The 26,237-nt window shown below is 40.2% G+C and overlaps 1 protein-coding gene across 8 annotated transcripts in view; it reads right to left on the bottom strand.

Moving 5' to 3' along the window:
* The window catches only part of PSD (pleckstrin and Sec7 domain containing), a 269,935-nt gene that overhangs the window by 98,252 nt on the left and 145,446 nt on the right, over positions 1-26,237 (bottom strand). For 6 of the 8 annotated variants that reach the window (XM_069980570.1, XM_069980574.1, XM_069980571.1 and 3 more), the window contains 4 exons: positions 25,832-25,912; positions 24,766-24,878; positions 14,650-14,708; positions 11,383-11,472 (listed from right to left, as the gene is read on the bottom strand). In XM_069980570.1, the coding sequence (XP_069836671.1) occupies positions 11,383-11,472; positions 14,650-14,708; positions 24,766-24,878; positions 25,832-25,912 (343 nt within the window). Of the gene's footprint in view, positions 1-1,200; positions 1,289-4,213; positions 4,273-11,382; positions 11,473-14,649; positions 14,709-24,765; positions 24,879-25,831; positions 25,913-26,237 lie in introns of those variants that run through there. The other 2 variants (XM_069980572.1, XM_069980573.1) reach the window with 2 other exon arrangements.

The raw sequence follows: 26,237 nt of genomic DNA, 5'->3' as shown, positions 1-26,237 counted from the left end.
TGCGATGGATCTCATACTGTCACCCATATGCTAATAAAATATCCATGTAAAGGATAGTTTTTATTTATTATTTTTTTTACAGGATGTTGTTCATGGAAACAGCACAGTCTACTACACTATTGCATACTTAATATTTTGGCCTTTGTCTGACTAATGGACCCCTATGAAGATGTTTAGCTTTCCTGATGTACACAGCAAGGCTAAGGAAGGAAACATAGTATGTACCCCGCCTTATCTGACTCTTCAATTTCCCACTATAAAAACACCATAAAGTGCCTGGCTGCTGCTTGCTACACTGTGTGTTATCCTTCAGCACACTTTTGTCTAACGCTGTCAGAAGCATTTACACTGAAACGTCTCAACTGTTTCTGGCTGTTACACAGACTGCAATGTGGAGATGAATGCAGTGCAGCAGCTGGGAGTGAGAAGAACCATGGCTCGGAGATGGATGCCTACCGGGAAACTAACATGAGAGTCAAGGGGTGGGATGGATGGGTGCCAGGGTGCAGACCACTACTGTCTGGTACCCACAATTACCAGAACTTCTTGCCTAGACGTGGTACAGTGGGTGTCAGAGCAACAAAGAAAATACCAAAATCTGTGTTGATTTTGAGGTGTTATTTGCAGTGTGGTTTTTGTTGTGTGAGCACAGCCTAATGCTATAAAATGCCTAGTAAAAGTGTTATACAGCAAAAGCAGGTGCTAAACCCATAGCAAGAGTACTCAACTATCTCGATATAGAGTCCATATAAATCACCAGACAATTAGACTCCCATACAACGCTCTAACCAGAACATGGCATTTATTACTTTTATACCGACTTCTTATAATTATACGCACAGGATAAGATGCCAGCATATATTCTCTCCGTTGCTTAGAACCCATCCTCTAGTGAAACACTGCCGTCTCCTATTGTAGTTCTGCACCTGACTTTTTTAATTATTGCTTTTAGAAATAAACAAATATAAGTATAAATATAAATCCACTTCCACCCCTCTGACCCACCCACAGGCACCGAGAGAAAAGTGTTTATCCATAAACCCACGTATGCATACATTTATCCTCCAACCCCCTGAACATATAAATATATTCAACAATGATTTATCTGCTGCCTCCATGTATAGCCATATGGACTTCTTATCACACCCTACTACTTATTTAGGGTATGTTCACACAATGTATTATTTTTTTTTAAAAGAACACCCTCTGTTTTTTTTAATTAAGTCAATGCAATGCCGCCTGTTCCATGCACACACTGCACCGACAACAGCCGTTGTTCAGCGCAGCCCTGCAAAAAAAAAAAAATAATAAAAAAAAAAAGAGCATGTTAATTAACACCTTAAGGACACATGATGTACCCATATGGGTCTGCAACCCTGCTCCTACTCCCTCTGTTCCCGGCTATGAGCAATTTGGGACTGTGGTTATTAGCGGGCATGTACCGATCTCGGTGCCTGCTAATTAAGACAGTTAAATTCAGCTATCATAACTGACAGTTGCATTTAAATGCTCCCTATAGCCGATTTGTTGTGGTCTAGTGGTGCGATCATGGAGGGGGTGTCCCTTGCTCTTGCTGGGCCGGGCCTCAGCATCGCACTGATGCTGATGCTAGCACGGTAATCTATAGATCTGGGCTAATCGATCTGTACGGTATAATGTATACTGCGCTGATCTGTATGAGAGATCAGTACAGTTGTATTACAAGTCCCCCCGGGGGACTTCCAATTACTGTTCATCTTTAAAAAAAGAAAGGGGGGGGGGCGTATTAATAAAAAAAAAATTTTTATAAATAAAAATAAATAAAAATAAACATATTTGTTATCACCATGTGCATAATCGTCCAAACTATTAAATTCTTTCACTCTTGATAATGCACGGTAAATTGCATAAGCGAAAAAATTGCTGATTTTTGGTTGCATCGGATCCAGAAAAGTTGCAATAAAAAACTATTAAAACATTGCATATATGCAAGCAAGGTACCAATGAAAAGTAAAGATCATGGCGCAAAAAATGACACTTTACACAGCCCCATAAACTAAAGGATAAAAGTGTTATAAGAATGGAGGCAGGTGTCGTCCAAATTTACTAAGAGGCGTGCTCCTCTAAGTAAATTCAACCACAAAAACGGGGTGGGGCTTTATTTAAGACCAGCGTTCGAGTACACTGGTCTTCATAAATGTCCCCCATTATTGTTACCTCACCATACTCCCCCGACACTGGCTTTGGCAGCATCAGCGTGCTCAGCTAATTACTGACTGAAGCAGGGCAATGCCAAAGTCAGTAATTGGCTGAGCAGGAGGTCACTGCCGAGATGTGCCTGTCTCAAAAGTGGCGGCAGGAGCCCTACGGTCTTCCATGTATATAAAATAATACTTCATAATTTAATGATCTATTATTTTTATGTTTTTAAAACTGCCTTTTGAATTTTTTTCCTACAGTTTACAAACCAAGAAAGGGTATATGTAACCTGAGTCGATGACCATGGGCACCAAAGCAAAAGATCTACCACGGCTCTGCAGAGAGTCAATGGGAGGGCGCGAGCGTGTTCGCTTCCTCCCCTCTCAAAATAGTGACATGCCACTTCTTTGAGCGGAGAGCCATGGCAGCGGAGGAGCGTGTGCTCTCCCATAGAGGGTCAATGACACACTGAGACAGGCCTGATTTGCTGAGTGTGATCCTTCCAACTACCTCTGCCCTCCCTATAGCAATAATAGTGCCTGAGTAACCATTAAATTCCTTTAGCTCTCAGTATCTTGCACATCCTGCTCTGCTAGTAACAGATGTATGTAACTACATATTTATTTATATTGGGAAGTGTTGTTATTTAGTAACTTACTATACACACATTCCTGTAATCACAAATGCATACTCATTTGTTTTCCAGTATTGTCTTCAAGCAAGAATAATAGTTATCACAAAAAAAATGTAATTCTAATCTGATCTGGAAGTTAGACTTTCACAATAGCAAAAGTAGCCAATTATGCACAAAATACAGAGATAAAATTTGGTGAGAACTGTATAATGAGTCACTGTTCCAGCAGCTGGGAACTCCAACGCAACAAAGTCTGATCAGTGTTTGACTTTCCAAATAACTATTGCTTTTAAAATGAAAAATTCCAAATTTTGAGAACATCATTCATGTTTTTTTCATGAGGACATAAATATTCGGCAAAAACTATTTTCTAAACATATATACATAAGTGGATATTTGTAAACAGAAGTATAAACCCCACAGCCATTCTGGCCACAAAGATTCCCATACAGCAAAATTTCACTATAATATGGTCACCTCAAAATGGCCAAACTAGAGAAGTTTTTTTTTAATTAACTGATAGAATAAACCTCTACCATACTTCTATTAAATTAAAGTGTTACTGTTATTTGGAGAAACCTTTTACACGTCATTAGACTCCTGAGACCTGCTGCAATCCTGAGATAGAGCTGGGGGAGTGTATGGTAGAGTGCCCCACTCCCCAGCTGGCCAAACATCTAACTCTATTGCTCCATAGACTGTAATGAAGAGGAAGTGTTGTATTTGTTTGACAGCTGGAGATAGATGCATGCTGCCCCACACTCCCCTGGCTGTATATAGGGAACGCAGCTGGCCTCAAGAGACCTGGTGCGATCAGTAATTTTTGACATGTCTTATGACATGTTAAAAGATACTACAAATAACAGTTAAACTCTAATTATTTTCTATTAAAAAAGTATTCTGACATTCTAATTTTTTTTTATCTTTTGCTAGGGACATGTTAAAAGTAAAAAATAAATGATACTCACTTACCCTGGGCCCCTGCAGCTCCCATTTCACCACCTTCCAGTCCCCTAATGCATGTTGCTACTTCCATGACAAGGTATCTCAGCAGGACCTGTCCACTTAGCCAATGACTGACAGGCAGGACACCGCTGTGGCTTGTAGTTGGCTTAGGGAGCAGGTCCCAATGAGAAGACTTGTTTCTGAAGTAGCAACAAGTGGGGATGAGCGGAGGACCAGAAACCATTGGAACAGGAATATAAACAAATGTTAGTATAGCAGATAGCCCCTTTAATAAGCTACATAGACTCTTAAGATGAACTTTTCAACAATTTCTATACAACTATAAGAGTAACTTTTATATATTCAAAATTACAAATACATTTCCTTGGCACATCCTTGTAGATCAACATTAGCATATAAACATCAGCCTACTGCTGTATAAACCAACAGGTTGTCCAGCAAATCTAATATGGAACATCTTTCATCCGAGACACTTATAGAAGTCCAGTAAAGCTCTGCAAAACATTTGAAGGGGTTCAGAGAATTGAATTGAAAGAATTCCTACTACCACTGAGAAAGATACCATTCACAAAGCCACAAGAATTTCAAAGCGCAGACTTTGGATAACAAACTCATAAAGGAAAGCAGCAGGGTGCCCCTAGTGGCCTCAAACAACCCTGATAGAAGCATCTTGGGGAACAATGCTGCTGATTTTATACCTATATTTCATAAAAACAATGGGTTGAAAGTAATACTCCAAGAGTTACAACTTTTCTCATACACACAGCTGCGAAGCAAACCTGTTATTTCAAGATCGGGATTTTGTTGGACTTAAGGGGTTATCTGGAGAGCAAAAAAGGTCCTACCTCTTTTTCTCTCTGGTGGTCCACTTCCTTCCTCTACCAGATAGAAGAAGATGTAGGACCTTTTATGCTCTCCAGAAAACCCCTTTAACCCTTCAAAGTGGTTTCAATGCAATTTTAGCATTCACATTGCTGTTATTAAACCCCTGAGTCTCTCCTTCATGGTTCACAACTATTTCTTATTCTCTCCATTTCAGAGGGCAGTACCAGAGTTCTGCTGTTTTCCAGTAGTATGCTCAGTTACTTTCTTTCCCTTATTTCTCTGGACAGTCAGAGCACAGCCCGTGCTCCTTCCTACTGTGCCATGACATAGTGCTTGTGAAAGTGCCCAGGGCTGAACAGGCTGACACTGTACTGGGGGATAATTTACACAGTACAGTACTAAAGATGGCATGTGGGGGGGGGGGCGGGGGGTGAAGTTACTGATGCACTGGTCTTGTAAGGTGCTATCCAAGCAGAAATGAAAAAAATGGTAGCAGAACAGAAAAAAGAGGCATTGCTAAGCACTGACCTTCTGCTGAGAAGTCAAAGAGAGGGGGAGATGACACTGCAGCACTGTGGACATGCACAGGTAGACTGGTATGTACACAATGAGTGGTGACAGATGAGAGGGAGGTCTTGATTTACCTTTTAGGAATTGGATTATCTTCATAATACAGATCTTCATCATCATCAAATTTACCCTAACAGGCAGTGGACTTCAGATTTCAAGGAAGTGAGACACCTAACAGCCAAGATTTTAGAGCTGCTTTTCTGGAGTATTAGCTAAAGATTTACAAACATGTTAGGAATCATAGACGTCGATAGTAGAAAAAGATGGCACTGACCCCATTGTAGTATCTTCTTAGAACTTTATTTCCACAGTGATCAATTGACATAAAACAGGTCTTAGAGAGGATGCCGTAGTGCTAACAGTGTCCTCTCTAAGACCTGTTTTATTTGACTTGATCACTGTGGAAATAAAGTTCTAAGAAGATACTACAACTGGGTGTCTATCGATGTCCATATTATAATCTACCCCATATACACCACCACCAGAATATCAGATTTAGGTGTCTAGGAGTTTACAAATCCACAATTTATGCAGAATCTTAATGGTGCCAGGCTTGTCTTCTACATGTGTTGATGTTAGGAATCATGTAGGCTCATGTTAGGAAGTTGTTAGGAAGTGACCATCATCAGAAACTGACGTTTTTTTTTGTAAAGGCCCTATTACACGAAGCAATTATTGGCTGTATTTGGCTGATAATCGCTTTGTGTAATAAAAGGCAATGATCAGCCGACATGAACGATGTTGGCTGATAATTGTCTTCCAACATGTTGAAAGGCAAACAAGGTGGAGAGCAACGATCTGCTGTCGTCACCCTGTGTAATAGCGGCAGCAGCAGACTGCTGCTATCTATCTCCCCACAGCTCCCCATGGCCCTTCCGCACTTAACCGATTTTTAACGTTTAACGACTAACGATAAACGATCGCAAACGAGATTGTTTATCGTTAACCTAAAATCGTTCACCATATTACACAGAACGATAATCGTTAGATACGATCATTATTGCGATCCTTATTGCGTTATTCCTTCTGATCTCAGGAAAACAATGGACAATGTGCTATTACACTGAACAATTAGTGAAAAAATGCGGAATTTGAGCGAACGAACGTGGAATTATAGCGAACGATTAGCGAATGATTAACAATAATTTTAGGTTTAAATCCACGATCAACGACATATGAACGATTTTTCAATTGTTGCCTGCAATTACACAGAACGATTAATGTTTAAATTCGAACGATATAACGATTTTTCACACGATAATCGTCACGTGTAATAGAGCCCCTACTCCCTGAGATCGCCCCATGTAATAAGGGCTTAACATAAAATATGCAGGGCCTATACCCACATCTTCAAAGAAATACAGTCCACACACCCAACACACAATGGAATGACTGAAACTTTGTTATGTACAACACTCAATCTGGTGTATATATTACTGTGTACAAGATAACCTTAAGGAATCTATATATTAAGCAGAAACTGCAGTCAAGGATAAAGCTACACTGATGCACAATAAGATCAAACCTGTAGATTAAAAAAATTACTGGACAGGATACAGTTTGAAACATTTAAAAGTCTTAATACTAAAAAGGAGTTTGAACCGTGACAGGGGAAGGAAAATCTGGAAAATTAAGCTGATAGGAACGTTCTAGCCATTGACACTAAGATGCAATATAACACATGGATTTGTAGACCATTACATGGATGTATTTACAACCCTGTAACAGCCTGGCTCCAGAAGTCGTAAGTCACCACCATGATTGCCTTTCCATCAGATTTATTGCTTTGGCTTATCCATCTTAATGATGTAGTAATACTGTGCTTAATCTCGGTCATTTATTTGTAAACTTGCCTAATAAAGGGGCTTCAATGGTTTAATCCTTTACTTTTGCCATATTTAACACAAAAAGTATTTAAAGGGAACAAATCAGCATAAAACTCACTATAATCCTAATAAACCATGCTAATACAGCTCCTAATACACTTTGTGAACATATATGTATTACCCGAGTCCCTGTCAGCAAAGCCGTGCAAAAGTACTTTGATTACCTAGGCATGGGTGTGGTTCCTGAAGCCAGTACATATATGTTTGCAAAGTGTGATAAGAGCTGTATTAGCATGGTTTATTAGGTTCATGCAATTATGTTTGCTGTTACTGTTGTCTACTGTGAGGTTGCAAGATAGTAACCAATGGTTTTACCATAACTAGCTGTACCCTAAAAGTCTGGATCAATAAATACATATATAAATAAAAATACATTACAATTCAACAGTAGGAATACAGAATAACTTATTGTTATCTGTTGATTCACATACTTTTTAAAGGCTATGCAACCAGTATTTTATTTTATTTTTTTGCAAGAGAAACAATGTAGATGGTGGGGGGAGTCATTGTAGCTGCAGACCAATTGAAAATCAAAGAATGATGAAGCAAGAATAAAACATTTTATTATTTTCTTAAAAGATGCACCTAAGAGAAGAAAATAATAAATGCTTTCATACATACCTCATCTTTCTTTAAGCTTCATTGGATCTTCCCCTCTTCCTCTTCACTGCTGCTCTTGTAGCCAAGCATGGAATTTGGTTTGAATGACTGAATATGCCTCTAGCATAACATCATAGTGTAAGCAGCATTCCTACACTGAACCAAGCAAATACTTGTGGAGGGTTGGTATGTCTCCCCCTTAGAAGTGCTGTTCTTCATTTTCATTATCCTAGGATTCACAATATTTTGCAATGGATCTTAATTAAATTGTCCTAGTGTCCTAGCGAATCTGTACCCACAATCTGCCCCCCCCCCCCCCAAACCACTTGTACCATCGGATAGCTGCTTTTAATCCAAGATCTGTCCTGGGGTCCATTCGGCAGGTGATGCAGTTATTGTCCTAAAAAACACATTTTAAACTTGCAGTCCTGTGTCAAATTGGTGAGGCCTTAAGTGTCTGTGCCCTAGGCCTGCAACACCTCTATGTTCCTCCTCCCTGCCCTCTTTACCATTAGGAATGCCCCACACAGGATTTTTCCTATTCTTCACTTGTCCGAACAGTGTGCATGGGCCTTACAATCCAACACATATGTACTATCTAGGCAAGTGATGAATAGGAGAAATCCTGCCCAAGGGCATTCCTAACAGTGAAGAGGGCGGGGAGGAGGGACAGAGAGGCTTTGCAGGCCTAGGACACAGAAACTCTAGGCCAAACCAATTTGACACAGAGATGCAAGTTTAACCCCTTAAGGACCGGGCCTGAAATGGCCTTAAGGATAGGGCCAATTGCCACTTTTGCGTTTTTTCCTCCTCGCCTTCTAAGACCTATAACTCTTTCATTTTTCCACCTACAGGGCCATGTGGGTGCTTGTTTTTTTCAGGAGTAGGTGTACTTTGCAATGGCGTCTTTCAATCAGCCATAAAATAAATGACGGAACCCCTAAAATGTTATTTATGGGGTGAATTTGGGTCAAAGAATGCGATTCTGCAAATTTTCCATGTTTACGTAATGCACCTAACGGTAAAACTGGCTTTTTCCTTTATTCTATAGGTCAGTCTGAACACAGCGATATGCATGGTTACTAGGTTTTCTATCATTTTACCATTTTTATTAGCAGTAAAACATTTTTTTTGCAAATAGGCATATTTAAAATGGTCCTATTGTAACCCCTATAGTGCTTTTGTTTTTTCACGGGGTCGTATGGGGTGTCATTTTTTGCGTCATGATCTCTAGTTTTTATTAATAAAATTTTTTTGTAGATCAAACGTATTAATGGCTTTTTATTAATTTTTTATACATAAAATGTCATTTAAAAAAAGCAATCTCTGCGTTTTTTTTACCGCTTTTTGTTCACGCCGTTCACCGTGCGGGAATAGTATTATTTTATTTTAATATATTGTGCAATTACGCATGCTAAGGTTTATTATATGTTAATTTACTTTATTACTTTTTATGTGTTTAATGTATGATATTGGAAGGGTGGTGATTTTCACTTTTATTGAGGGAGGGGCTTTGGGGCATTTTGTAAAACATTTTTTATTTAATTATTTTCACTTTTATAGTTCCCTTAGGGAACTATCACTTACATACATTGGATTGTATACACTGATCCCTGCTGTGCCATAGCATTGCAGGGATCAGTGTTATCTGTGATCTTCTGATTCAGCCTGTGGCGGGCTGAATCAGAAGACCGAACAGAGGACTGCACGGAGGTAAGGAGAACACCTCCAGCAGTCAGGGAATGCAATCGGGACCCCTGCAGACACGCTTAAGGGGTTAAAAGTTGTTTTTTAGGGCAATAACTGCATCACCTGCTGAACAGACCCCGGGACAGATCTTGGATTAAAAGCAGCTATCCGATGGTACAAGTGGTTGGGGGGGGGCAGATTGTGGGTACAGAGTCGCTTTACAGAGTGGGTACCTATCGTTAAAAAAAACTTTTGACATGTCAGAGAGACATAACAAATGAAGAGAAGGTCCAACAGCACCAGGGAGCCAGGTCCAATCTTAAGGCCAAAATGCAGAGGGGGGATGCAGACTTGTAAGGAGAAGGGAACAACAGCATTCATAATGCAAATCAAATAAGGTATTTATTGCATCATCATGTACCACAAAAATGTGATGCTTTGACCCTAAGGGTCTTTGTCAAGCGAAACTGATGAAGACTAGAGATGAGCGAACCTCGAGCATGCTTAGAGGTGGCTGTTGAAGTTGGATAAAGCCCTAATGCTATGCGGAAAACATGGATATAGTCATTGGCTGTTTTCCAGACCACCTTAGAGCTTTATCCAAGTTCAGCAGCCCCCGCTAATCAAATGCCGAACAATCGGGTTCAGATGGACTCTAACCTGAACCCGGTTTGCTCATCTCTAATAAAGACCCTTAGGGTTGAACCATCACATCTTTTGCTGTACCTGATGATGCAATAAATACCCACTTTGGATTACACTAAAGATGCTGTTAGTCTCCCTTCTTTACGTGTTAGAGAGACAAAGAGAGAGTCAAAAAATTTTATTGGTCAGGTTCTTAGTGTTCAGACCATGACTAATCAGCAGATCAAGCTGGGAGATGACCGCGCTGCAGCACGCTCCTCTTCCCGCCCTGTGTCTGTGACCTAGATGCCCCATAGACTTGCACAGTGAGTCCGTCTAGGTCACGTGGCTGGGAGTGTGCAGACTTCTCTTGGCTCGTCTTCCTGATCAGTTGCAGTCTTACCACTCTGACCCTGGCTGATAAAAGCTTTAGACATGTCTCTTGTTTTTTTATGATAGTGCCCACTTAAGTAAAACATGGTGAAATAAAAATAAATAAATAAAAAGAGTTCAATTTACAGGTATGTTTTCAGTTAAATTTTACACACCGGTATTACACCACCCAACTTAGCACAGTTCTAGGGATGGGATACGTCTGTGATATTATTAAAGGGGTACTCCACAGATTTTGTTTTTCTCCAAATCAACTGGTTTCAGAAAGTTATAGAGATTTGTAGGTTACTTCTATTTAAAAATCTCAAGTCTTCTCATACTTATCAGCTGTTGTATGTCCTGTAGGAAGTGGTGTATTCTTTTAAGTCTGACACAGTGCTTCCTGCTGACACCTCTGTCCGAGACAGGAACTGTCCAGAAAAGGAAGGGTTTTCTATGGTGATTTACTATTGCCTCGAACAGAGATGGCAGCAAAGAATTGTGTCAGATTGGAAAGAATACACCACTAACTGCAAGACATAAGGCAGCTGGTAGGTACTGGAAGACTGGAGATGTTTAAACAGAAGAAATTAAAAAATCTATATAACTTTTTGACACCAGTTGATCTGAAAGATTTTTTTTTTTTGCTGGAGTACCCCTTTAATGTGCATTGCTAAATTGCATGTGGTCACAACTCACAGCTACTTTGGCAAGCCTACAATAGGTAGTCACAAGCCACATGTGGTTTCCAACCCAGTGGATGAGGACCATTTGTGTAAGTGACCCTGCAGTATATATTTTCTTTGTTGCTCACTTTCTGCTAATTTACAGTTGGTAGATATGACAAATGTAGACGACAGATGGAAGAGAACATGCCTTCAGGGTCAGACTATGTAGAGTGTGTTTATTTGTAACTATAGATGTAAATATAGAAATTATTTTAAAAAAAAAATATTATTTTTAAATTAACACCAATTTTAAAGCTGATTCATTTTACACAGTTATATGTAGTTAAACTTCCAATAAAAATATCTTTACCTTGAGAAGTTCCCTTGGAAAGTCTTTCCCTCCATTTAATCCTTCCAGATTTCCAATGAATTCAGAGCAAGACATCCTTTTACCAATGTTCTAAAAATAAGTATATGAATGTTTACATGTGAGAGGTATTTTGCAAAAATTAGAAAAAAATATTGACCTTAAAAACAAAAAAGTCCTGTTATTCCATGTGATGGTATCTCATTGTCAATTAACATCCAAATTACAATAGCACTGATGAGAAAAACCTGGGATCATTGTCAACCTGTAACTTTGTGATATTGTCAACCCCCCACCCTTAGTAATAGTAAGAGTAATAGCTTTGTGCTACTGTTCTGACACAACCTGTATCAGTACTGCAGAGAGAATATTTAAACTGATTCGAAGTTCCCGGTGTCATAATGAATGAGTTCTAAATTCCGTTCTGTAGCACATCATCCGTATTTACAGACTGTGCATGGAATATGTGAATGTCCCCTTAGTCTTGTAGTTAATCCCTACATGATCTGTACTTCATCAGTAATTACTGTGGATCCTCAGCAACTTACAGAAGCCCACAGTGATATATAGTAAACTAGTAACTACTAGAGCAATCAGGTTAAAAAAGTATTATAGTTTAACATTGTGGTCCAACACAATAACCTGAGCTATGTTGCTCCCTACTAACAAATATGATAGCACAATAGTGTATGTGATCATCGTAGAACAATGGTAAGTAAGGTCCCTATTACACCAAGTGATTATTGACCGCATTTGGCCGATTACCAGCTGTTCTGGCCGATAATCATTTGGTGTAGAAGGTCATGTTAAAAAGGCAACAATCCGCCGACAAGCAGCAGGTCGGCGGATTGTTGTCTTTCAACAAGTTCAATTAAAATGATCACGACAGTGACAGTCTGCTGCCTGTCACTCCGTGTGGCGGCAGCAGACCCTTCAATGGTCCTAAGATTGTCCAGTAAGCCCTTCTTGCAGCTCTCTGCTAGCATAGACACCGAGCCGGGAACAAGGAGGAAGCGAGCGCTGACCTGACAGTTCGGCACTCACTACCTCCTCTTAATTGTGCTGCGTAAACAGCACAGAAAGAGAAACCTTCTACGTGGAGCATGAACTCCTCTCAACATCTGACAGGAGTTTCATTCTTCACCTAATGAACAGCAGGTAAGTGCTGTGCACATAGTACATTTACGGTTAATAGACGGGTAGTCTGTGGCACTGTACATACGTAAGTAAGTCGGCAATTGCTCCATGCTTAGTTGGCTTATTGCTATATCTTGTATGTGTGGTGTTTACTGCTCTGGTACAGAAATTGTGCCAGATTGTGGTGCATAATTCACATACAGGGAGTAACTGTGCTGCTCCAACGGCAGGTATGTATAGTAACTATATATTTTTACTAATAACATTTGTGTGCTTTCTGCATCCTACAGACTATTTCTGATTCCCTAGACTGTGTTGATGTTGTTTTCCTTAGTAAAATGGTCAAAGGGATGTGTGGGTGAGTCTTGACTCTCCCCCACCCCATATTACCAGCTTAGTATTACATCGATAACTTGTCTAGTCATTTCTTTCTCATATAAAATGTTAATGAGCAGTGTTGTTTCCTTTTGCTTTTATGCAATATACAGTTATTTACTAAAATCTTAGTTTATCTGTCATTTCAAACAACTTTGCAGAAATCAATAGTACAAGTGAGTGTAAGAAACTAGGTTATAGATCATATTAGGCAAAAGAATTTCCTTCTGTATTTACAAGGCTGTATTTGAACCATGGCCCGCTTCCCACGTATGGCACCGTTATATTCTCGAGCACCAGCCAGGGTGTGAAACACTGGAGGCGGGCCAACCCGTCCCCTGTGGGAGGAAACCCCCGCCCCTCTATGACGTGGCTCCATTAGAATGATTGAAACCGCGTCATAGAGGGGCGGCCAGCCCACCTCCAGTGCTTCACCCCTGGCCAGTGCCCAGGAATAGAAAAGCGCTGAGCGGGGAAACTGGGCCATGGTTCAAAATAAGGACCACAGCACCGGCTCCCCTGCGCCGGTGCCCTTCTGTCCATGTGCAAAACTTAAGGCAAATGTACTGATGCTACATTCTCTTTTATATTTTCTAAAGATAGTGTTTCAGTAAAAACTGAGCAAATCTCTGCCACTCTAGAGAGCGCTGAACCTTTTCATAAAACTGGGGGTCCAAGCATGCTGGCCTTAACCAATTTCTAGTATAATTTTCTTTAAAGGGTATAAATAAGCCCAGTGTTAGATAAGGTTTGTCACTAGGATTCCAGACATTTTTTTTTATCTTCATAGTCCTTACCAGTGGCAAGATATAGGACTTGTGTGGCCAATTGGTCTTTTCCAAACATGGCAGGCATGGCAATGGAGCATGGAGACCAGGTAAGTACAGCTTATTTTCTCTTTATCTAGTAGGTGTCAGTTAAATGGGGCAGGCAGATGAAAGCAGGTACAGAGGCAGTGAATAGTAGGATCTGGGCTGAACTTGCTTGGGCTTTTGCCTTGCTTCGGAACTCCCTCTAGGCTTTTGAGCCTCATTTAACAAAAAGGCTTAAAAGGATTATGGAGTTTCAAAAGGTATGCTCTGAATCATGAGTACTAGCTCTATCTAGCCTGCCGACAAGTCCACCTAAAGTGGTCGGACACTTTACAGTAAAATTCTGCAGCATACAGTATTTTTAGATTTACTCACTGAAAGAAGCTCCCTGTGCACTTCATAGAGCTAAAATCAGGCTCCCCTCCTCCAGGCTGGGCTGTTCGCTCTGTGTTAAGTCTGTCCATAAGATGGCCAACATGGAGAAGCATGTGACCATGCCCCATCCCCCAGTGTACACCACTGAGCCTGTATATGCCTATGGAGGACACTGGGGGCGGGCATGGTCACATGCTTCTCCATGTAGGCCATCTTATGGATAGACAACACAGAGCAGGATGGCACAGCCTGGAGGAGGGGAATCTGATTAAAGGTTGCTTTTTAGCTTGAAGCAGTGATGACATTGTACAAAATGATTTCTGAGGGTATAAACACACACACCGTATACGCAGCGTATTTACTGCTGCGATACGCAACAGATACGCAGCAGATTAGATCTAAATAACCCAGCATCAAATCTGTACCAACAAATCTGCTGCAGATCTGCTGCGTTTTTGCTGCGTATCTGCTGCGTATACGGTGTGTGTGTTTGTACCCTGATTGTATATTTTTAGAAATCACAATTAACAAAAACATCATTATTTTGTATTCAGAGAAAATGCTTACTTACATGTCCATGTAAGTCAGTGTTTAGCAGCATCAGTGCACACGTTAGAGTATGAACACCATCTGAAATAGCAAAAGGATAAGATTTGGAGGCATACTTTACTATTGTTTTTTTGCAGTTAATGTCTTAGCGATACATATCTACAGTATGTTTTCAGAAAAGTACCTCAGTACTTCAATTCCAAACAAATGTGATTGATTCATTAATCCATAGCAAAGGGCATGAAAATCTGCTGCCACAATTTGATGCACTTTGTTATGGATTAATAAATCAATCATGTTTGTTTGGGATTTTAGTGCTGAGGTCCTTTTCCGAAAATTTGCAAAGTTGAATCCATCAATTCCCAACTGCTGCCCTCGTTGTTTTACTTCTTCCATTATTGAAGTACTACTTTACTTTTACTTGTTACTTGTTACATTTACTTGTTTACTTGTTACATAGATATGATAATAAAATTTGTTAACAGAAGAGATTAGTCAGGATTGAGATAAACTAAAGGTAAATGTATTCACATTTATATGTAAAAAGTAGTTGCAGAGTCTACCACTTGGATCATTACCAGATTAATAACCTCACACTTTTCATAATAGTACATCCAGTGAGCAGGTGGTTCCTCCACCATGCCATACCACTACAGAGCACTGATAACACAGACTCTGGAGTGATGCCTGTGGCATAAAATATTATTATTTCCTCCTATATTTTGCTTCTTAGGAAAAAAAATGGGTGATATACCACCTAGACTTTTTTGCAAATACATCTATTAACTCACGGGGGGTGTCTTCTCCACATGAATTGATGTTTTTTTTATAATCAAAATTGTTTGGATTTTTTCTTTTTTTTCTCCATTTGGCTTAGCCATCATGTAGACTTCTCTGATCATGACTAGTCTTCACGGAATCTACTAGGAAAACATTTTAGGCTCCTTGCTCCAGCATCATCCTTATCTCTATCTCTAAACTCCTTATTTGTATTGCATCACACAGTAACAGTGCTCCTTCTCTGTCCCTATATCAGCAGTTATGCCCAAAATGTGACTCCAAATAGTACTCTGTGCCCCTCTGTAGTACTAGTAGTTAGGCCCCTCTGTGCACCTTTATAGTAATAAAGCCCCCCTCTGCGCACCCATACAGTAGTTAGGCCCCCTCTTTGACCTCATTTAGCAGTTATTTTCCTTTGTGTCATTTATCATAGAAGACCCTCTGTGCCGCATATGGCGTAAGGTCCCTCTGTGTATCCATACAGTAGCTAGGCTCCTCAGTGTGTCCATTTAGTAGGTAGGCCCCCAGTAGGTAAATAGTAACCTCACTGCAGCTAATACCACTTCCCCCCTTTTTTCTTTTTGTACACAAACAGACTATGGAAACAAACGCAATCAGTATGGCTGGGTTCTAACTACATTTTTTCCTCCATTTAGATTGTACATCAGGAAACGTGCCAAGTATCTCCCTAGTGAAAGGCCTATCAATGTGGATCAAAGGTATAGTAGTTCTCCATAAAGAGAGTCCGTGATAAAGATTTGCGGAGACTTAATGGCCATTCCTGCTCCACTGGGAGTTCTGGAGAGAAAGGATATACAGATGTAGCCTGTGTTAACTTGATCACTTTTAAAGGTTTAACTCGATGTTTTAATTGACTTCTTCTGTACAAAATATATCTCACATCACTTAGGCAAAGTAGTGTTCCTTCAATCAGGGTTTCACTCTGTGTAGGAGTCTTAGAACATTGACTGGTTTGGCTTGACACATTTCACCATATTTATAAGGTCAATTCTTGTAAACCTTAGAGGGGGTTATCTAGGCAAAAGAAAACATATCTGCTTTCTTCTTAAAACAGGTTTTCACTTGGTAAGCTGCAATACCACACACAAACTGAGGACAAGCGTGGCAATGTTTTTGAAAGAAAGTAGCCATGTTAATCCTGGATGAACCCTTTAACTGTAAAATGTTGTAAATTGATGTTAAAGATCAGAGTTTTCCTTTGACATTATTTACTCCAAACTTGTACACATGACAAGACGTTCAAGCAGGAAATGTTATTGTATTTCCCAATGAAGCACAATAATAAGAGAATAATAGCTGCACTGCTGACTCCAGCACATTTATATTTTATTCTTTCCCTTATCTTTGCTGTTGACATAAGATAAACCACAATTTGTAGTGCTGAATAAGAGAAAATTGCTTCTGTTTACCGAAAGAATACAATAATAGGATACAAAAGAAACATATTTTTGTAAATACAAAACTTCAGTACGATTTCCAACAGCAGTTTAATAAAGATTTAAGCACAAATAAATTATATGAAAAGAATAAATCATAAATCAATGCCAGAAAAATCTCAGCAGTTGTTTAATCACATGTATGGATCAGCTTTGTAAGGACTAACTGTAAAGTAACCAAACAAATGTCCTGTAATTTCTGGCTTATTAGAGTTGTTTATAAAAAGTACAAGATCGATTTATTTGAAGGTAAAATGTAATGTAATGGCTGCTCTATTTCACAACTACTGTATATGCAAATACCTAAAGGGATTTAAAGGCCTATGCAAATGCAGAAAAGTACCTATATGTATCTGGATACTCACCAAATGATTTCAACACAGATTAGTATTTTTTTAAAATTTTGTATTCTTGCTTAGTTCTGTGTAACACAGTTCTTTACATGCTGCCAGGGCTTGCTCTGGGCAGGATTAGCAATGTAAAGGGTTATTTTGATTATTTCTCTCCCTTCTAATAGACCAGCCTTTATAACAGATAGAGATGAGCGAATTTACAGTAGGAGCAGTGGACCCAGTTTCCCAGGACTGGGTCCATCTTTTCCCAGTCACCGGGGAGGAGCGGCACAGAGCAAAGACTTCAAAGCTAGCAGCCATATACACAAAAAGGCTCACTGGTAGAGAAAAACAATAACCCAGTATTTGTGTATAGGGCACAGTAATGAACCGCGACCCTGGGGGTCACTCTACCAAACCAGAACCAGAACAACTAGAACAACCCATCAACAGAATAGATTCAAAACTACAACTATGGGCATAGAGTCTGAATAATAACAAAATTTTATTTACCATGATACATTGCACAACATGATAAGAAATCACAATTTCATAAAAATATATATTTAAAAATAACCACTTACTAATAAAAATACATATGTTACAACGACCCACATAGAACGAATAATTTAGCAACTAGCAGGTGTTGGAGAATGTCTAATAAAATGCTAGAGATATGTAAACCTAGCCTCAATATTGGTAAAAAAAAACCTCAGCAATTATATACAAACACAACAAATCTCCATAGTATTAACACTCACCCATATTCACAATGTGGGTCACAACTGTCCCTAGCAGCCAGATGAGCAGAATGCAGATAGGAGCGAAGCGTTTTGCTTCGGACCTACTGTAAATTCACTCATCTCTAATAAAAGAGTGTAAGGTAGTGCTATAATTACTCACTGGAGCCAAGTAGGGGAAGAGATGAGAAGAGAAGAGCACTACATGTGGGATATGCCTTAATTGAAGAATGGTAAGAGGGGCCGTAACCACTTGTTCATGTTCAAAGTATAGGGCATCAAACTGGCAGGGTCAAATTATGACTGAAATCGCTAAGAAACTGAGGATGGATGCTGCTGATATGAAGGCAGATGTATAAAAACAGTAGAACATTTTGGGGAATTCATATAGGAAAAAATAGATAATAACATAAGAATATGATACACAAGAAAAAAAAGGAAGAAAAGAGGACATCAGTAGAGATGAGCGAACTTTTCAAAAGTTCGTTGCGACCGGACTTCTGGATTTTTTTTAAAGTTTGGTTCAATCAAATTTCAGATTTCATAGTTTAAAGCATCTATATGATATGGGGGTAGTGTATTTGGTTGAATTTAGGGCTCTACATGTCAGTAACATCATTATCTTTTCAATATCTCAAAGTCAATATTTTTTTTTTTAGACTTCAATATTCACCATTACAGGGTCTATGCAGGAAAAAGGGTCCAACTATAGTACTTGCATGTCTGTATAGCACTTTTTTTTTAGAGTTTTATTCTACACACATGCACAAGGTATATATTTGTGCCTCAGGAAAATACCTATGTCATATACACTCTTCCAAGGGTCCAACTATAGTACTTGCATGTCTGTATAGCACTTTTTTTTTTAGAGTTTTATTCTACACACATGCATAAGGTATATATTTGTGCCTCAGGAACCCTTTGCTCTCCTATGTCTAATCTATCTACCTATCTTTTGCCCTCCGCTTTCCTAATAATCTTTTTGTCTTTGCTTTTGTACAATATTTTCTCAGTACAGCAGCGGGCAGCAGCAGCAGTAGCGTTTTGTCACTGACGAGCTCTGTGCACTGCTAACAGTCTCCTTCCTCTCTCTGTGCAGACTGCGTCGTGCGGTCATGTGACCGCTGCTCTTAAAGCAATACCGACATCACACAGTGGGTGGGCTAGTGCAGCATCCCTGCTGATTGGATATGTTCCGGGCATCATGGGAAAGCGCTTTTTTTTTTGCCCAGAACACTTCCTACTTTCTAAAATTCGGAGCGGACTTCCAAAAATCCGAATCCAACTGTACTCGGACTTTTGGAAAAATCCGAACCGGATCCCATACCGGCCAAACCAGGTCGCTCATCTCTAAACATCAGTCATACAGCATCTCTAAGCCCAAAATTTGAGAATCTCAGGAAACAGGTAACCTTTACTCACCAAAAAAGGTGAACAGATGGAGGGACGCTACTCACGAAACTTCCACAATCTGAGAAAGCATCAGCGTCATCTTTCACCATGTTCACTAAAGCCAAGTTAAATGGTACTAAGACTTCAACTACTGTACTTCGTGTCTCTCACAACATGTATTAAAGCCAAGTCACATGGAATTCTCTACCTTCATGGTGTCTCCATACACCATGGAGATTGAGATTGAATACCATTCGACTTGGTTACATGGTATGGTGAAAAGTAGGGATGGTCCGAAACTGCCGAACGCTAGGCATCAGATTCCCGCTGTCTGCCCGCTCAGTGGAGCGGGTGTATACAGCGGGAGGACCGCCAGGAAAACTGGGATAAAGCCTATGGCTATGGCTGTATCCCAGTTTTCCAGGCGGTCCTTCCGCTGTATCCACCCACTCCACGGAGCGGGCAGACAGTGGGACTCATTACCGAGAGTTCGGGTTCGACGAACCCGAACCGAACTCGGTTCGGACCATCCCTAGTCAAAAGTCTTGGTTGATGACTTTTTCAGATTGTAAGGGTTTTGCAGAGGTGAATTATAATGTGGGCACTATGTCAAATGACACACACTGTAGTTTTACTCAGATCCTTTGATCTTCTGGTGGGCCCCTCGGTGATATGCTACACTCCAGAGCACTTCCCCTGAATAAGCTGTGAAAATGAAAGCCAGTTAGGGGGAACTGCAGTGAGCAGCTCTCTCCATCTATTTGTAGTGTCTCACCACAGGTGCTTCCCTAAGTTCTTATACCACCCAGGTAAATTAATTCTCCCAGGTGTCAAGTACTGTGAGCTGTGATTTCCATTTCAGCCACTAGGTGCCTCACTTCCCCTGTAGACAGCTGTTTACGTGTAAAGGTTCAGCTATGTTGTTTTGTGTTGCCTAACTATATCTGTCTGTGTTTTACACTCTATATACTGTACTACTACACTCTCTCATGTACACTTTCTCTTACATGACCCTATATAAGTTAGGGGTTAGTGTAGTCTAGTTCCAGACAGGTAAGAGGCAAAACCTGTTCTTAGTAAGAGACTAACAGCAGTTATGCACTGCTAGACCTTAGCAGTGGGGCCATCCATAGTGGGGACTGATCCACAGTAAAACAAAAGTGAGCTGAGCTGAAGTACTTTACAAAGGCCTGGTACTACCATACAGGGTGGTCACCAAGACTGTGTAGGCAGAAGGCAGTCAGATATCCAGAGTACATCTAAAAGTGAGTACGAGGAGTTCCTCAAGATCCTAAACAGACAGGGGTTCCTATCCAGCCCCTACACTACTTCTGCAAACAAGTTCTTTCTACCACTAACTTCTACTACAAAAGTGTGTCTAAAGAGTATTGTGATATTTTTTAAACAAGCACTTTTTAGCAGTATTGTTCTTATATTTTTTGTATTGCCCTTAAGCTGTTTCCAGTAAAGTTGAAGCAGTGTTAAAGTCAGGACTCTGTCATCACTTACAACCTACAACCTGCACCTACAACTCCAACTCACACTAGTTCTACCAATGTCCGGTGCCTGTGTGTCCGGGGGTGGGTATTACCACTCTAGGCCACTATTACAAGTTGCCCCCAAAACACCAGAGCACACCAGCTGGTGCAACACCAGTATCCAGCACCCTGGGCCACAGCATATTCAACTGCATCAGCACATCACTGATACAATTAAATAGCTGAGTGGGAGGAGGGAAGAAGCAGCCCTGTGCTCCCTGTCCTGCCACTCGACACTTCTGTGTAATGCTGGCAGAGCAGCGATTAGCTCTGTTCCCATTACACAACTTCCAGACTTGACCAGGAGAGATCAGAGCACCGGAGCACAGCGGGAGCCTGGAGAGGTGAGATTACTAGGAGGGCAGGCTAATATGGGCTGTGTTAACCAACCTATGGCTCTTCTGGTGGCAGAACTATGACCCCTATAATGTCTTGTTGACAGTTCATGATGAAAGCTTTCATATGAAGACACAGTGAGTGTTTATTTGCCTGCTGGATTTGCAGTGCAATGGGAAAGAAGTACACCCAATTGATGTTAGCAGAGTGGTGAGATAACCATTTATTATATTCCATGCCTATTAGTGACTGGTATACCTAACTGGAAGCATTTTTTTTTCTTTTTTTCTTAGCGTACAAAAAAATGTGGTTGACCATGTTTTTGTGTACGTTAAAAGTAACCATTTTAAAATGGATATGTTAAACAGACTGCAAAACGCAGAGTGAACCCGGCTGGGGGCAGTATACCAATGTATTTATAGATTCAGTCACATTTCTCTAGTGACTGGTTTCCTTTAAAGGACTTTCTCATGGTCTAAAACTTTGCAGATCCCAGGGTTATATTACAGAAACTAGGAAGTTTAAGATCCAATAATGCCAAAACCACTAAGGGCCCTATTCCACGGGACAATTATTGTTCACTATTGCGAAAGACCTGAAATCGTTCACCCATTTACATGGAACGATAATCGTTTCTTATGATCGTTCTTGCGGTGAGCAGGAGGGAGAAATGATTTGATAAGCAACAGGGCAAATGCTAGATATCCTTTGCACAATAATTGATACATATTTGAGAGGCTTCTTATCATGGATTACCATGTGTGGTCTTGGTTGACTTCTGTATTTAGATTTGAAAAATTTTCTGAACTAACTAAAGCATCTATAGTTAGACTGATTTATTTTGAAACTCACCACTGATCCTTTGAAATTGGCCAATTAACGGCAGGCAGGAACAATCACTGCCAACAACCGGCCTAAGTAAAAAGACCAGCTATCAGAATTCATCTGGGATGGCTCTAGACCCTTGGGTCAGACCCTTGCTTTCTAGGTCTCTGGTGCTCTCTTAGTAACTTTGCCTCATCTTGTCACCCTACCTCCCCCTTTCCCTTTGCATCTCTTTTGGTCCCACCAGACATGTGCTATCATCTGTTTATGCCATGCTGATCTCCCCTCCTAACCAGTCCCCACCTCCATTTCTCTCTGTCTGGGAACATGATCTCATTTTAACCTGTCACAGGGTTTTAGGTGCTTAAACTAAGTGCATGGTTGCATAAGGCTTCTCAGTCTGATTTCATGCATTCGTTGCAGTTACAGATTAAGCCCTCCAATGCCGAGATAGCTGTCTTTTTTATTAATATGGGAGTGAGCTTCCAAATCCACCTCCCCCTAAAATCCCTCTGCTTGCCTTCAACACCCCTGTTGTCTCCTATCCTACTCCTATCAGCCTACTCCTAACTGACAGACCCCCAAGAACCATGCATGCACTGAGCATGTCAGGGAACACTCCCTGGGCTTTTTGGGGTTTTCTTCCTTTCCAGTTCTATGCATTTTCTATGATTTTCTTGACAAGCTGTTTTAATATTTTGTTACTTTATGTTGTGGCAAATCATTGTTAAGTTATTTCTCCTTTGGTTTTGGTTACCCCTCAATGTCTTATTTTGTTTAAAATTGTGAATAAAATGAGAATAAAAAAAAAATGTTTATATCCAAACCTCGGTTTTACCATTAAGTTCAATAATAAAAATAAATAGATAAATAAAAAATAAATCCAAACATTTTGGGGTCACGCATGGTGTATTTGCTGAAGATTTACCACATAGAATTTCCATGCAGAAAATCCACAGCATTTACAGCAGAAGTCTGAAGAGGCTGCTCATTAATACATTGCAGTAAAAGATGTGTTCAGGAAATTACGTGTAAACACTGCATATTTGTTTGGATTTTTGTCTACAATATATTCTCAGTTTTTTTTTAATTCTGCTGTTGAAGCAGAAATGTGTATTTTTAAACCTACTGGAATCTTCTTTTAACTTAAAGTGACTCTGTACCCACAATTTGCCCCCCCCCCCCAAACCGCTTGCATCATCAGATAGCTGCTTTTAATCCAAGATCTCTCCTGGGGTCCATTCGACAGGTGATGCAGTTACTGTGCTAAAAAACAACTTTTAAACTTGCAGCCCTGTGTCAAATTGGCGTGGCCTAAAGTGTGTGTGCCTTAGGATTACAACGCCCCTCCATCCCTCCTGTTCACCCTCCTCATCATTAGGTATGCCCCCAGGCAGGATTTTTCCTATTCTTCACTTGTCTGAACACTGTGCATGGGCCTTAACGATCCAGCACATGTGCAGTGTTCAGACCGGTGATGAATAGGAGAAATTGTTCTAGGGGCATTCCTAATGATGAGAATGAGGAGGGACGGAGAGGTGCCGCAATCCTAGGGCATGCATACTTTAGGCCATGCCAATTTGACACAGGGCTGCAAGTTGAAAAGAAAATCGTTCTTTAAGACAATAACTGCACTTGGCGAACGGACCCTGGGACAGATCTTGGATTTAAAGCAGCTATCCGAAGGTACAGTACAAGTGGTTGGGGGGGGGGGGGCGGTTACTTTTCTTGCCAGAAAAAAGTGTTGACATTATAAAAAGGCTATAACAGAATCCCAAAAAGATATCATTTCATTATATTCTTGTATTCAAAGCTTCTGTAATTACTATGGACATTTCTTCTTATAAAGAGTTTGTTTCTTCTGCATCAATATACTTTAAAAGTGTCCCTGTCATTTGCAAAAAAATTGTCACAGAAACATGGAAACATGTCAAACTTTTTGATCATTCAGGGTTTAGAACTGGAGATGAGCGAATTTACAGTATTAGGTCTTGTTCATTTTTTATGCCAACGTATCCAATCCGTGCGTAGCCTCATACGTAGTGTGCATTGTGCAGCCGTAAGTGTATACTTTCTATTGTACGCAGCAAGCTCAAAAATACTGCCGTATATTCGTGGTTCACAATATGGCCGTATATTTACGCAGTGTGAACGTAGCCTTAATGAAGTGACGTGCTTTGTTAGCTCGGCAGTTGGCTTATCAGCCTGCTGACTGTGATCTCCATGCTGCTCCACTCTGGGTGCCTGGAAAAGGTGGAACCAGTCCTGGGAAACTTTTCCCAGTTTCCCAAGTTCGGGATCCAGCTTTTCCGAGCACCCAGAAAGGAGCCGCATGGAGTTCAAAGGCAGCAGGCTGATAAGCCGAGCTAACAAAGTGCTTTGCTTTATTAATACTGTAAATTTGCTCATCTCGATTAAGAACCCTTTAGACCCCTAGAACAAGCCAGGAGAAGCACAAGACTTTCTGACTTTTCTGTCTGTGTTCATAGTAAGTCTATGGAGCCCGAGCCAGGCTTTAGTGAGATGGAGACTGCAGTGAGTCGGGAAATGAAGAGCACAGTCGTGCACTTCTTCTGGCTTGCTCTAAATCTGCTTGTTCTCAGCATCAAGACCCCAACCGACCAATGCTGTCCTGTCTCGGTGAAATAAATATTTTTTTGCAAATGACAGGGACACTTTATTAGTCTGTAAAACAAAATTCTATACAAATACAGGGACAGATCTTATTTAGTACCAACCTTCAGATGATACGCTGTTTGTGTTGCACTGGTGATAACGCTGAGAGAAATGAGCCAATATTCGTTCTCTCTCTTGGGTCTCGCCCATAAGAGCCAATTCTTTCAAAAACATTCTAGAGTAGAAAAAGTATACTTCATAATGTCAGTAAATATTAAAAATCTGACTTTTTATATCAACGAACATTAACTCTTTTAAGACACAGACAATTCCCGTTCTTTCTTTTTTTTTTTTCTTGTGTTTAAAAGGCCATAGAACTTGCATTTTTTCACCTACAGACTGATATTAGTATTTTGCAACATCAACTTTACTTTGCAGTGTGCATTTGGTTTTTTTCCGCCCTGTGGTAAAAACTGACATGTTATCTATGTTCCTCAAGTCAGTAGGATTACAACGATAGGCAATTTATATAACTTTTATTTTATTTGACTGCTTTAAAAAAAAAAAAAAAAAAAAACGAAACTAAATTTTTTTTAAATTGCTCTATTCTGATCCTTGTAATGCTTTTATTTTCTGGTCTATGGGGCTCCCCTCGTGCCCTACTGCAGGGTCTCTGGGTCCCTCACTTAGTGACAACTCACTGAACCAATCACTGGCTGTGGCAGGACAGTGCAGTGATTGGCTGAGTGGGTTGTCAGTGAGTGGGGTACCCTGAGATACCGTATGAGGGCACAGGGGTAGCACGGAGAAGTAAGAGTTTAAGCCAATACTTTTTTTAATTTAATAGGACATGTTGAAAGGCCATGATCAACAGGCATGCACAATGTCATCTGATTGTGGAAAGATCCCGATTCATGCGATGGTCTGCTGCTTGTTGCTCTGTGTAATACTAGCGGTGGCAGCAGACCGCTGCGGACTTCAATAGGCAGCCCCTCTCGCTGCTCTCCGATCATTGTCTATGCACGTAATAGCTTAGGCAGCGAACAGGGAACAAGAGGGAAGCGAGTGCTGAGCTGACAGGTCGGTGCATACTTCCCCACAATTATAGAGCCTTTAGTTGAGTTGTAATGAGAAGTAACTATTTTCGGATTTAGTGTAAAATGTTAAGACAATTCTTAAAAGATTTACCTCAATGCTTGATCAAGTGTCATTCCGGTGAAGACAAAAAATTTGAGATATTCTTCTGCCACCATCTTACTGAACTCATTACTGAAAGTTAAAAGAGAAAAAGATTGGTCTTTAGATCATGTGGAAATGTTCACAAAGTGTACACAGGTCTACAAGGACCATGACAGAGAAACTGTGTGAATACATGAGGTCTAACACGATGAGAGAATGGAAGGAATTGCAGAGAAGGCCTCTATATTAAATATAAAAAACTCCAATTCCAGATCATTGTGATTATGATCAGTAAGGCGTTCCTTAGGCTCCATTGTAATTTGTTGTTAGCCAGGCAGCAAGCTCAGACACGTACATCCTTGTGTTGGTACAACATTTGTATACAGATTTTTTTTAAGCCAGGTTAACAATGACA

The sequence above is a fragment of the Dendropsophus ebraccatus genome, chromosome 8, assembly GCF_027789765.1.
Source record: "Dendropsophus ebraccatus isolate aDenEbr1 chromosome 8, aDenEbr1.pat, whole genome shotgun sequence".
NCBI classification, from domain to species: domain Eukaryota; kingdom Metazoa; phylum Chordata; class Amphibia; order Anura; family Hylidae; genus Dendropsophus; species Dendropsophus ebraccatus.
Note: the sequence above shows the minus strand (reverse complement) of the source record. Positions and strands in the feature narration are given on the sequence as shown.